This window comes from Labeo rohita, chromosome 16 (assembly GCF_022985175.1).
Source record: "Labeo rohita strain BAU-BD-2019 chromosome 16, IGBB_LRoh.1.0, whole genome shotgun sequence".
Classification (NCBI taxonomy): domain Eukaryota; kingdom Metazoa; phylum Chordata; class Actinopteri; order Cypriniformes; family Cyprinidae; genus Labeo; species Labeo rohita.
This window is the reverse complement of record NC_066884.1, coordinates 24,396,270-24,409,118: the sequence shown is the minus strand read 5'-3', so window position 1 is coordinate 24,409,118 and position 12,849 is coordinate 24,396,270. Positions and strand designations below refer to the sequence as shown.

The 12,849-nt window shown below is 33.8% G+C and overlaps 1 protein-coding gene across 1 annotated transcript in view; it reads right to left on the bottom strand.

Moving 5' to 3' along the window:
- The window catches only part of col14a1a (collagen, type XIV, alpha 1a), a 169,112-nt gene that overhangs the window by 116,029 nt on the left and 40,234 nt on the right, over window positions 1–12,849 (bottom strand). Inside the window, 4 exon segments of the mRNA XM_051131522.1 lie at window positions 67–228; window positions 461–625; window positions 2,472–2,591; window positions 2,759–2,914. Coding sequence (XP_050987479.1) covers window positions 67–228; window positions 461–625; window positions 2,472–2,591; window positions 2,759–2,914 — 603 coding nt within the window.

The window sequence follows — 12,849 nt, the reverse complement described above, 5'->3', positions numbered from 1 at the left end:
TCATGAGGCTTTAATTCCCTTCCACACATCAGATACTGAGTTTAAACAGCCATTAAAAGCACTCACGGCTAATATCTTTGTCTTGTTGCTCCACTCCGTCACACACCTTCCTGGTCAGGCCGTCCACTATAGTGCTCATGATACTGAAGTCTGCCACGTTATAAACGTGTGTTTCCTCTGGTTCAGAGGCGATGGCCTTCAGCTCGTTCTCATCAGCATTCTTTACACCTACGCACAACCACATATATTCACACAGGTCATACTGGAATATTTATAATAAATAGCTTGTGTTGATAAAGTGTTGACAGTCTACAATCTTTTGGCAGATTTTGTAAATACTTATTAGTGATAAAATTCATAAATGACTCTGAAATATGTATACATCAACCCTGAGGATGTTTATTTTACATTAGCTGGACATTTTTTTTTACACAAAAATGCATGAGGAATCTTGTAATACCAATGGCAAATAACTCGACTCCAGCGCTTCTCAGGGTCTGAGCGGGCGGGATGACGTCATCTTGGGATTTGCCGTCGGTTATCAGAATTCCAATTTTGGGAACATTGCTACGAGCCCCGGATTCAGGTTTGAAGCTGTTCTCCAGGATGTAGGTAAGAGCAAGACCTAGACAGAGCAAAATATTAAATTAAAAGAATATTAAAAGAAAAAACACAATTGTGGGCTATAAACTTGAAATTATGAAAAGAAAATGAAATTATGAGTAATAGTCGCAAGAGTGAGATATGATGTCAAAAATCCAAGAAATAAAGTTAAAAGCGTGAGAAATAAAACTGCAATTACAAGAAAGTCCAAATTAAAGATATATAAAGATAAAATTCTAAATTAGGAAGCTGGGATTCAAAGACATGAAGTCACGATTATAGTACAAGAAATAAAATTGCAAAAAAACACAATTACAAGAAAGCAAATCTCAACTGTGAAACATGAAGTTACAATTACGAGAAATAAAGTCACAATTGTAAGAAATAAAATCACAATTACGGTTAAGTCACAATTGTGAGATACAAAATCACAATTGCAAGATAGCAAGACACAAATAAAAAAAAAAAAAATTGAAATTACGAGAAAGCAAATCACAACTGTAAGACAAAGAAAGCAAATAATAATAGTGAGACAAAGTCACAATTGTGAGAAATAAAGTCATAATTATGATAAAGTCAAAATTGTGAGATACAAAATTCAATTATGTACTTGTTCACAATTATGAAATAATGTCAAAGTCAAAATAAAATCACAATTACAAGAAAGTAAGTTACAATTGTAAAATACAAAATCACAATTATGTGAAAGTTAGTCACAATTGTGAGATAAAGTCACAATTATGAGAAATAAAGTCACAACTGTGAGAAATAAAGTTACAATTACGAGAAATAAAGGCACAATTGTGAGATACAAAATCACAATTATGAGAAAGTAAGTTAGTTTTGAAAAATAAAATTGCATTTACAAAAAAGCACATCTGTAATTGTGAGACAGTCACAATTACAAAAAAAAATAATGTCACAGTTTTTAGAAATTATGAGAAATTAAGTCAGTTGTGAGATACAAAAATCACAATTACGTGAAAGTAAGTCACAATTTTGAGAAATAAAATCTCAGTCATGAGAAAGCAAATCATAATTGTGAGACAAAGTTACAATTTCGAGAAATAAAGTCACAATTGTGAAAAATAAAATCACAATTACCAGAAAGTAAGTCACAATTGTGAGAGGCAAAATTACAATTATGAGAACGCATGTCACAATTTTGAGACAAAGTCGGAATTACGAGAAATAAAAGCACAATTCTGAAAGTCACAAATGTGAAAAATGCAAGTTACAAATTTGAGAAAAAGTCACAATTACGAGAAATAGACAGTTCTGAGAAAATTACGATTATGAGAAAGTCACAATAAAATCGCAATTACGAGAAAGCAAACTGTGAGACAAAGTCACAATTACAAAAAATGAAGTCACAATTGTGAGAAATAAAATCACAATTACAAGAAGGTAAGTCACAGTTGTGAGATACAAAATCACAACTATGAGAAAGTCACAACTGTTAGATGCAAAATTACAATTATTAGAAAGCAAGTCACAGTTTTGAGAAATAAAACTGAAATTATGAGAAAGCAAGTCACAACTGTGAGACATAAAGGTGCAATCGTGATATATGAATTTGCACTACTACAACAAATGGCACCTATAGTGCCTGGTCATGTTGGACTGTGAAATTAGCAAATATAAAAGGTTTCTGCATTGAAAAACTGCACACAAGTGTAAGACCAATTTAGTTATTTATTGTTATACCTACAATAATTTTTTTTTTTTTTTTTTTTTTTTTTTTTGTACTTTGAATGTACTTTGTACTTTGGCACTCTGATCAGTCTGGTTATTAGCACTTTCACAAGGCACAGTATATCCGTGTCTCTAGAACAATGAAAAAGGTCGGAAAAAGCACAGCACATTACCTGTGAGAGTGTTGCCTCCCTTGTACGGCAGGTTTTTGACAGCATCTATTACTGCATCTTTTGTGCTGAAGCCATTCAAGTGCCACTCAATTCGTGGATCTCCGCTATACTGGGCCAGTCCTAAAACATAAAAAACACATTCAGGGAACACAGTGACAATTTACAGATCAGATCTAAATTGAAAAGCACTTTATAGCTGTCTAAATTAATATATGACTAATCTATTTTGGGGTCAGAACAGGTATTGAATTATAACAAGCGAATAAGAATGAATTCATGTAACCCACCAATCCGGGTTTTGTCTATTCCCACGTCGAAGGCATTGACCAGGTTTTCAAGGAACATGCGAACCAGACGGAAATTGATTCGCCCAATACTCCAAGATCCATCGACTAGGATGACAATATCCGCGATGGCAGAAGTTGTGCAGACAAACTGATCCACTGGATTATGAGAGATGAACAGAGAGAGAGAGGGGAAAAAAAAGAAAGAATGAACCTTGTTGCACATATACAGCCCCACATGTCTATAGATCCAAAAACATTGTCCTCTAAAGAAACAAACACCATCTCACAAATTACACAGCAGTCTGTGAATACAGGTACAGTTTTATTGAGCCACTCTGTCATTGCACAAAGTATCATCATAGGGCAGGGAAGAACATGTTTGATTTATGAACACAGCAGTAACAATCAACCAAAGCAAAATTATTTCACTCATACAATTTTAACAGAGCAGCTCTGGGATCCACACTGGTTAGAGACAACTGATGGCATCTTGAACTCGAACAAATCATGCGTGTGTTTATGTCTCTGCGAGTGTGACGGTAACTCCTGGCAGTCCCACTGTGTAATAACTACATATCCACACACAGAGGGGGTAAAGTGATGAAGTGTCAGTACGGGCAGTAAATCTGAGGAGCGCAGGACCACAGAGCTCAGCGGTGTATCATGGGAGTCTGTTTTGTTCCTTCCTCAATCATTTATTTTCACAAAAGAACTGGCCGTCAAAGGCTTATAGCATGATGCAAGTCATGTCTATAAGAGCATTAGTGTTTGGCACCATCTACAGAGGGCTGAAATACAGAACAGGGACATTATCCAAACGCAACTAGTCCTGGACATGAATACAGAGAAATCCGCTGACACAAAGATGGCAGCGAGGAGTAGAGAATGGAGGCTCTTAATCCGTGGCTAATGACAAGCTTAAAACTGACTGATTTACATTTTAAAGCGATAGTACGCCCCAAAAAATGAAATTTGTTATTATTATTTACTCACAGTCATGTCATTCCAAATTTGATTCTATTCTTCCATGGAACATAAAAGGTGAAAAACGTTTTCAGTGAACTGGAAGTGAACGAGGACTTCAAAAAGATGCATAAGGATAATAAAAGTAGTCCACTGAATATATATTCCATGTCATAGACACGTCATATGATATTTTTGTGTGAGACACAGACTAAAATGTATGGATAAGCTTTTATTCTAAGGAGTTACTAAGTGTTGGGACTTAAGTCTATGGAAGCCAATTTCCATCACTGAAAAAAAAGGTAATTGCGACTTTTTATTTCACAATTCTGACTTTTTTCTCAGAATTGTGAGATAAAAACTTACAATTGCAAGGTAAAAATGTCTGAATTGTGAGATATAAACTCACAGTTCAGACTTTTTTTATCAGAATTGTGTGATATAAACTCGCAATTGCAAGAAAAACATTCGAGATTTAAACTCGCAATTTTCAAGGAAAAAAATCAGAATTGTGAGATATAAGCTTGCAATTCAGAGAAAATATCTGTCTTTTTTCTCCTTCAGAATTTGATATTATAACTCACAATTGCGAATTTATATCTCGTAACTCAACAGTCAACAATTGCAAGATACAAACTCGCAATTCTGAGAAAAAAAGTCAGAATTGTGAGATATAAACTCGCCATTGTGAGAAAAAACCTCAGAATTGCAAGTCTCACAATTCTGACTTTTTTAACTCACAATTATGAGAAAAAAAAGTCAGAATTGTGAGATAAAAAGTCGCAATTACCTTTTTTATTCTTTATTCAGTGGCGGAAACAGGTTTCCATAAGAGTCAAACAGTTGAACTTGAGACAGAATCTCTCATTTGTAAAAAAAAAACAAAACAAAACATTCAGTTTTGTGAACTGGATCAAGTGATTCGTCGAAAAGATTCACAAACTGAATATTGCTACTTCTGGTCTGAGCTCTCATGAGCACGTCAAAAACAACTGTTTCTGAAATTTTCAGTGAATATTTATTTGTTTATTTATTTATTTTTCCAGTGAACAATGATTTCAGAGTTCATCTCTTGTGAAAAGACTTTCCTTGAATAATGATTTAAATTTTAATCTATTCAGTAAATATTTTTAGTGAATTGTAATTAAAATTTTAGTCTATTATGTTCACCTACAGTGAACAATTTTTAACATTTTGATCTATTAAAGATTTTCAGTGAATAATATTTACATTTTTAGCTCTTCTGTGAAGATTTTCAGTGAATATTTCTTTCTTTTTCTTACATAAAGCTATCGTATGACCTCTTTAGATCCCTATTTAGAGCCCAATTTCTCTGGAACTGAACCATACAGGGCCTTAAAAATAAAGGCACTAAAAGGAACTATCTAAAAGTGCATTAAAATATCTTTAAAACTTTTTGAGTTACAGGCATGCAAACTTTGGAGAAAAAAAATTGAAAAGTGCTCTTTCCTCATTTTTGCCATTGGCACATAATGCAACACAGATTGCTAAAGTCAACAGATTTTACTAATAGACTTACCAATCTCTGCGTAACAGTAATATAAAGATGCTGCCAGCTTTCTAAAGTCATTTTAAATCATAGCAAATCAAAAATTTGAGCTGGAATGAGCCTAGCACATAAGTCAAAATTATCACATTTATGATACCTAAACTTTACGTGCATCAGCTTTTATGTTTCATGAATGAAAAACCTAAATCAAGTTAAGTAAATTAAAGGGTTAGTTCACTTCCAGAATAATAAAATCCTGATCATTTATACACCTTTGTGTCATCCAAGATGTTCTTCTTCAGTCAAAAATAAATTAAGGTTTTTGAGAAAAACATTCCAGGATTTTTCTCCATATAGTGGATTTCAATGGGGATCAACTGGTTGAACGTCCAAATTGCAGTTTCAATGCAGCTTCAGAAGGCTCAGGGGTGTCAACCCTAGATGCAACCCTAATTAAACACACCTGATCCAGCTAATCAAGTCCTTCAGGCTTAATTGAAAACTGCATAGTATGTGTGTTGGAGCAAGGTTGGAACAAAACTCTGCAGGGCTGCGGCACTACAGGGAACTGAGTTTGACACCCCTGCTCTATATGATCCCAGGTGAGGAATAAGGAATTTATGTAGTGAACCAATGGTCATTTTCTAAAATAAATAAATACAAATTTATACATTTTTCAACCACAAATGCTCATCTTGCACTAGCTCTAGCACGCCAGTGAGTTCACGCATTACGTAATCATGCTGGAAAGGTCACGTACGGTTAGTTCTTCGTCTGTGTACTCCAATGCAAAAAGGTAGGATATGGCGAAGAACTCTCATCTCATTTCATCTCATTTTTTCCTCCAACGTCAAAAGCATCCGACATTCAAGCACAGTTGTTTTACCTTTTTTGTAAAGGGCGTTTGACTTTCTTTGCACATTTGCTTTGTAAACACATTGGGTCGGTACTTCCGTCTACGTCATGTGTGACCTTTCCAATGTGACACAATAATGCGTGAAGTCGAGCTAGTGCAAGATGAGCATTTGTGGTTAAAAAGTATATAACTTTAGAAATGAGCAATTGTTACACTAGATAATCCTCCCACAGGATCCCATTGAACTCCACCAGATGATGAAAATCCTAGAATGTTTTCCCCAAAAACCTTCATTTCGCTGAACATGACATGGGGGTGAGTAAATTATCAGAAATTTTTTATTCTGGCAGTGAACTAATCCTGTAAGACAGAATCTTCATTTTTAGGTGAACCATCACAATATAGACAGGTACTGAAAAAGCACATCTTGGCAGGCAAATCTACTGGGCATGTCTGTCGAATCACTTTAGTTTTGCCACCAGAAAACGATTCGTCTCTGAGAAACCACTCAATAAAACCGCCATTCAATCGCTGCAAGATTTGTTTAATTAACTCCTCTGCTTCTTAATTCCTCTCTACCTATTTATGTCTGTGAATAGCGGCGTCGTTCGATCCACGCCATTACACAAAGAGTGGCTTGTCAAGACATTGGTACCTTCTGCTGTTATCAGCGAACCATTGAGAGCCCCTGTATCACTAATCAACATGAGCTCCTCTATCTGAGAGCACGAGGCTGATTGTATCCTGAGATTCAGAGGTGAGGATTCATCAGACCCATCAGCGATCCGGCAACATCGATTCATTAAGCCCTAAGAGCTTCGGGACTTATCTACTAAGCAACAGACTTCACGTTGCCCCCTTAGAAAACCCAAAAAGGTCATGCGATCGCTATAGGATGCTGTGGAAGCGCTTGCTGCAATGCAGCTGGTGTAGATTTCAGCCGTTGGGCTGCACAAGCTCTCTTTCGGTTGCGGGATGTCCTCTGGGAGCTCTCAATCAAACATATGCTGGAAGAAGAGAAGAAGAGACAAGCGAATGAGATTAACACAACAGACAATGCAATCAACTCTTCGCATCCTTCGTGAATGCAAAATCAAAGCAGCGGCGATATGATATATGCACTATGCATACAGAGCTCCATTAATTATGTCGATTCCGGCTTCAATGTCATCGGCCGCATGTACCGCGGCGTCTCCTGACATGTGAAATATTCACTAGAGGTGAGAGTCTGCGGGCAGGTCCCGTGGCTGGTCACGTTTATTGTTCTCATTAAATGCATATTAAGATTAAGTACTGAATAGGCGCTCTTGATGCTCCTGTCAGATCCCTCATGTCAGAAATTTGTCAGCTATCTTCGTTCCCTTGCCGCTGGGGTGTCTAGACTACTAATGTGGGGGGAAGGAGAATTCTTGCTCTTTCGAGGCATTGAATAATGAGTGAGTTTTTAGTAAGCATGTCTTTTTGGCTACCTTTCAACTCTCTTTGAGGTGAAGTCATTAAGGAATACAGGGAAGTTGAAGGGACACAGATATAGTAAGCCTGGGGTTATAACAGTCTGCTCGATATCAGGAGTGGTTCTTAATATGCTGACAGTATCACCAAAATAATTATGCATGTGCTACCTCCAGGCAGCGATTTGGAAATATAACACACCCAAACAGGATGGGAAATGTAAGAATTCTTAATCTCAGGGTAAAAAAACTCATTAGATTTTATTTTCCCCTAAAACTGTAAATGGCAACTTTTAAAATGTGTGTTTTCCTTATAATATAATATAACATAATATAATGTAAATTCACAAAAAAAAAAAAAAAATCACAGGTTTGGGGAAAGTAAGATATTAAATAAATGTCTTAAAAAATAAAATAAAATAAAATAAACTTACCCCAATTTAAATATACACTGCTATGTACTAAAAGAAACATAATGCAGGATTCATTGTCAAATAATTTATGCAAATATAATATAATATAATATAATATAATATAATATAATATAATATAATATAATATAATATAATATAATATAATATAATAATAATAAGATATTTATTATTATTATTATTATATAAGAAGTCTCTTATGCTCACTGCAATTATTTGTTTATTGTAAACAATTTATTTAATGTTTGTTTGTTTAATTATTTACTTGTTTTTTTAATAATAATCCAATAATTTATTTGTTTTTTAAATAATAGCAATTATTGTAACATTATAAATGTATTTACTCTTGTCTTTGAATTTCTTGCTAAAAAAATAAAAAGAATTATTATTTACTACAAACTACATATACACCACTCATTTACTAAAAGAAATCTAATCTAATCTAATATAATATAATATAATATAATATAATATAATATAATATAATATAATATAATATAATAATATTATATAATATCATTTAATATCATTTAACATAATATAACTGTGATACATTAAGGAATTTTTATTTATTTGTTTGTTTGATCATTTTTTAATGAATATACAATTTTAAATAATAGCAATTATTTGTATCCCTATAAATGTATTTACTCTTGTCTTTGAATTTCTTGTTTATAATTACTATTATTTACCCCAAACTACATATACACCACTCATTTACTAAAAGAAATATAATATAATATAATATAATATAATATAATATAATATAATATAATACAAAAAATATAAAATATAAAACATTGATTCATTTATTCATTATTTTATGAATATACAGCTTTAAATAATAGCAATTATAAATGTATTTACTCTAGAATAATATAATATAATATAATATAATATAATATAATATAATATAATAATACACACTCATATTGTGAATAGTATCTGAGAACAGTTGAGAGACTGTATCTGAGCTACAGAGGCATATCAATAGGACAGAGAAGAGAGAGACAAACAAAGAGAGAGAAACAATAAAAGCGAAGGCCTTTAATAACTGAAGTGGGCAGTGCGATAAAACACATAACCAGAACAAGAGCTCATCTGGGTCTCTCAGGGGCATGTTTAAATACCATTCAGTGCCCATTAAGGTTAACAACGCCAACCAACAGATTTCCCCCTCTTTTTCTATTTCCTAAAGAATGCAGACAGGGGTTATTGAAAAATTGAGAGGAGAGCGGCTGATCTATCTAGCCTCTGTAGGGCACTTTATTACGGTGGCATTATTCCTCTCTCATACTTCAGCTCTCTTTCAGACTGCCGGCCAGGCCAAGCATGCTATGGGTTGTGACATCAGCAGAGGATTCTGGGAGCAACACAGCCAACTGCCAAACAATGCACGGGCCAAAGAATGGGTGCCTTTGTTCTAAAGAGCACACTAAGTTAATCAGTCCACTCCATCTAAATAAACCGAAAGGACAGATAGCATGCCACAGTCTGGGCTCTTCTGGGCCTTTTTGGGGAACTCCAAAAAGTACACTCTTACTGACCCGTTCTTCCATCTGAGTAGAATTGGCAGGAGAACCTGCAACAGGCCTTTAAGACAATTACGCATGTCGTCTCGTCTCTTAATGGGACGTGAAGTGGCAAGAAATGTAGAAAGGTGAATCGGAGTTTAAACGCAGAGGGCTGTTCTAGTTAGAGAATACTGAGAGACGAGAGCGCAGTGGTGCAGAACGGGTTTTAGATTGAGGAGACAGAAGGTTGGCGACTTGTGATGTCACTACATGGATGAGACTCAGTTCATGAATAATAATTGTCTGTATTACACACTGATTTGGCACTGAGAAACACAATATCAAGGCAGTCTGATACAAATCATACAAGGCAGAAACATTTTAGGGATGCTTGATATGTCTGTAGCATACTGGCTCTCAGCAAGTACTACAGTTTTTTTTTTTTTTTTTTACTTTGATACACTAGTCAAACATTCAGGGTTAATATTTAATTTAATTTAATTGGATTTCATTTTATTTCATTGGATTTCATTTCATTTAAGATTAATATTTTATTAGCCAGTTTGGATTAAATTTACAGAATGTGAAAGTAAAGAAATGTACAATGTTTAATTTAACTAAAAATTGTATTTATTTTTTATTATTATTTTATTTTTTATTGCTATTTTTTTTAGATTAATATTTTTATTAGCAAGAATGGGTTAAATTTACTGAAAGTTTATAATAATCATAAATAAAATATATAATGTTTGGGGTCAGTTTAATTATTTTATTTTATAATATATATATATAAATATAAATTAAATATAAATTACTTTTTAAAAAATAAAATTTATACTTTTATTAGCAAGGATGAATTAAATTTACCCAAATTTAAGGTAAATAATTGTATTAATTTATTTAATGTAATAATTTATTTAAAATACTTTTTATATATATATATATATATATATATATATACTTTATGTTTAATTTAAGTAATTAATTAATTTATTATTATTATTATTATTATTATTATTATTATTATTATTATTATTATTTTATTTATTTTTTAATAAGATTAATACTTTTATTAGAAAGGAAGGATTACATTTAATGAAAGTATAAATAAAATTTATAATGTCTGGAGTTTAATTTATTTATTTTTTTAATAAAACGAATAATTTTATTAGAAATGATGAATTAAATTTATCAAAAGTGAAGGCAAAGAAATGTACAAGATTTTGATTTCAAATAAATGCTGTTTGAATGTTCTATACATGCAAAAATCGTCCAGTTGTTCACAGTTTCCATAAAATATTGAGCAGCACAATTTTTTTTTTAACATTTATAATAATATGAAATGTTTCTTTAGCAGCAAATAAGTATGATTTTTGAATAAATCCTTCATTATGACTGAATAAAAGATTTCTGAAGGGTCACGTGACACTGAAGTCAGGAGTAATGGCTGCTGAAAATTCAGATTTTCCATTAAAGGAATAAAATACACTATAAAATGTACTAAAATAGAAAATAGTTATTTCAAACTGTAAAAATATTTCACAATATTATCATCAATTGTAGAATAACATTTTTATATCACCTTTTATTCTTTCTCATTTTTAATCTAATTAAAATGTTAATAATTTAACATCAATTTACTAGTAATAATAGTAAGATATTAGAAATAAAATGTATAAAAATCACTTCAAAAATCATCAGTGTTGCATTTATTGATTATCTCTCTACATAAACACTAGCCTGTCTCAGAAATGTGCTTGTAATGTGATTCAGCAAAGATACATATTTTAATTTCAGCCAGCTAACGTTGGTTGAGTGGGCTAAAAGTGGAGGAGCGCACACCCGGGGCCCCCCAGTTCCGGCACCCCTAGCAGACACAAACCTACAGTGTGGAACGGAGTTATAAGAGAGGAGAAGAGCATTTGTGATGTTGACGTGTAGGAGCGTTGATGCAGCCCACGTCTAGATTCCTCCAGGCAGACCAGCTGGAAAACAGTGATGATTACTATTCTCATTCTCATAGCATTCCAGTTAGATTCTCATTCTCATTCAGCGCTAAAGAGGTCAGCCAGCTCCACACCAAATACTCTTGGTCTGCACAGCAAACAGCCTGTTCAACATACTTCGTTTTACATTTACATATTGTCTAACTCCAAACTATACAGTTCATTTAGAGTGATAGTTTACGCAAAAATGATTTGCTTGGCCTCAAGCCATTCTAGGTGTATATGACTTTCTTCTTTCAGATGAAAACAATCGCCTGAAGAGTTATATTAAAAAATGTCCTGGCTCTTCCAAAATTTATAATGGCAGTGAACGGCTGTTGAGATTTTGAAGACCTATAAAGTGCATCCATCCATCATAAAAAGTACTCCACAAGGCTCTGAGGGGTTAATAAAGGCCTTCTGAAGTGAATTGGTGTATATCCATATTTAAAATTTTATAAACCGTCAACGTAGAAGTACAAAGCGATGATTTGTACAAAAATAAAAATAAAAATTCGAAGAATTTCGATATAAGCCAAGAGGAGACTGCTATTGTAAAGTTTGGAAGAGCCAGGACACCTGATCTCATACCTGATCTCTGTACATGTGGGAACTTTTTCGCAAGACGCGAATACGTACCAATAAGTACATATCACATGGACTTTACAACAGAAATGAACACTAGAGGCGGTAAAACAGCGAGCATTTGTAATCGTTGTCATACACAGCTATGTTTTATGATTGAAGCGTCATATGTTTTGCTTTCCGGACATAACAGAAATGCGGAATTTGACTTAGGATGCGGAATCCTTGGGTACGAATCCTGTGAAAAACATGACTCACAATGAAAAAGCTAAAAGATGAGAGATCAAAAAACAAGCTAAAATGGCACACTTGCAATTGCGTTTTTACGTCACATCTGCTTTTGTTCATACAATCAGGTAGGTGTAGTGCAGATGCTTTTTTTTAAAAAGTCACAGAGCATTAGAGTTATAGCAGCACTGGACATTTCAAGTCAGAACTGCGGTGACACGAACAACCAACGTCACATAAAATGTACCATTTATACACTCATCTGTTCCGGGGGGAAAAAGGAACACTCTTTTAGCGCCACCCAGTGGACATTTCACATCGAATATTTCACGAAACGTACATCAGTCGGTCAGGGTTGCCAGGTTTTCACAATAAAACCCACCCAATTGCTACTCAAATCTAGCCCAATCGCGTTTTGAGGGGGGTCCCCCGTTAAAAATCGCATTCCGGAGAATGAGTCCACGTTTTTTTTGTTGGGGTTCCCCTGGTAAATTCATATTTCAGGGGCTAAATATGACGTTATTGGGGTCACTTCAACCCGCGGACATCAAAAACAACCCGCGGCAGT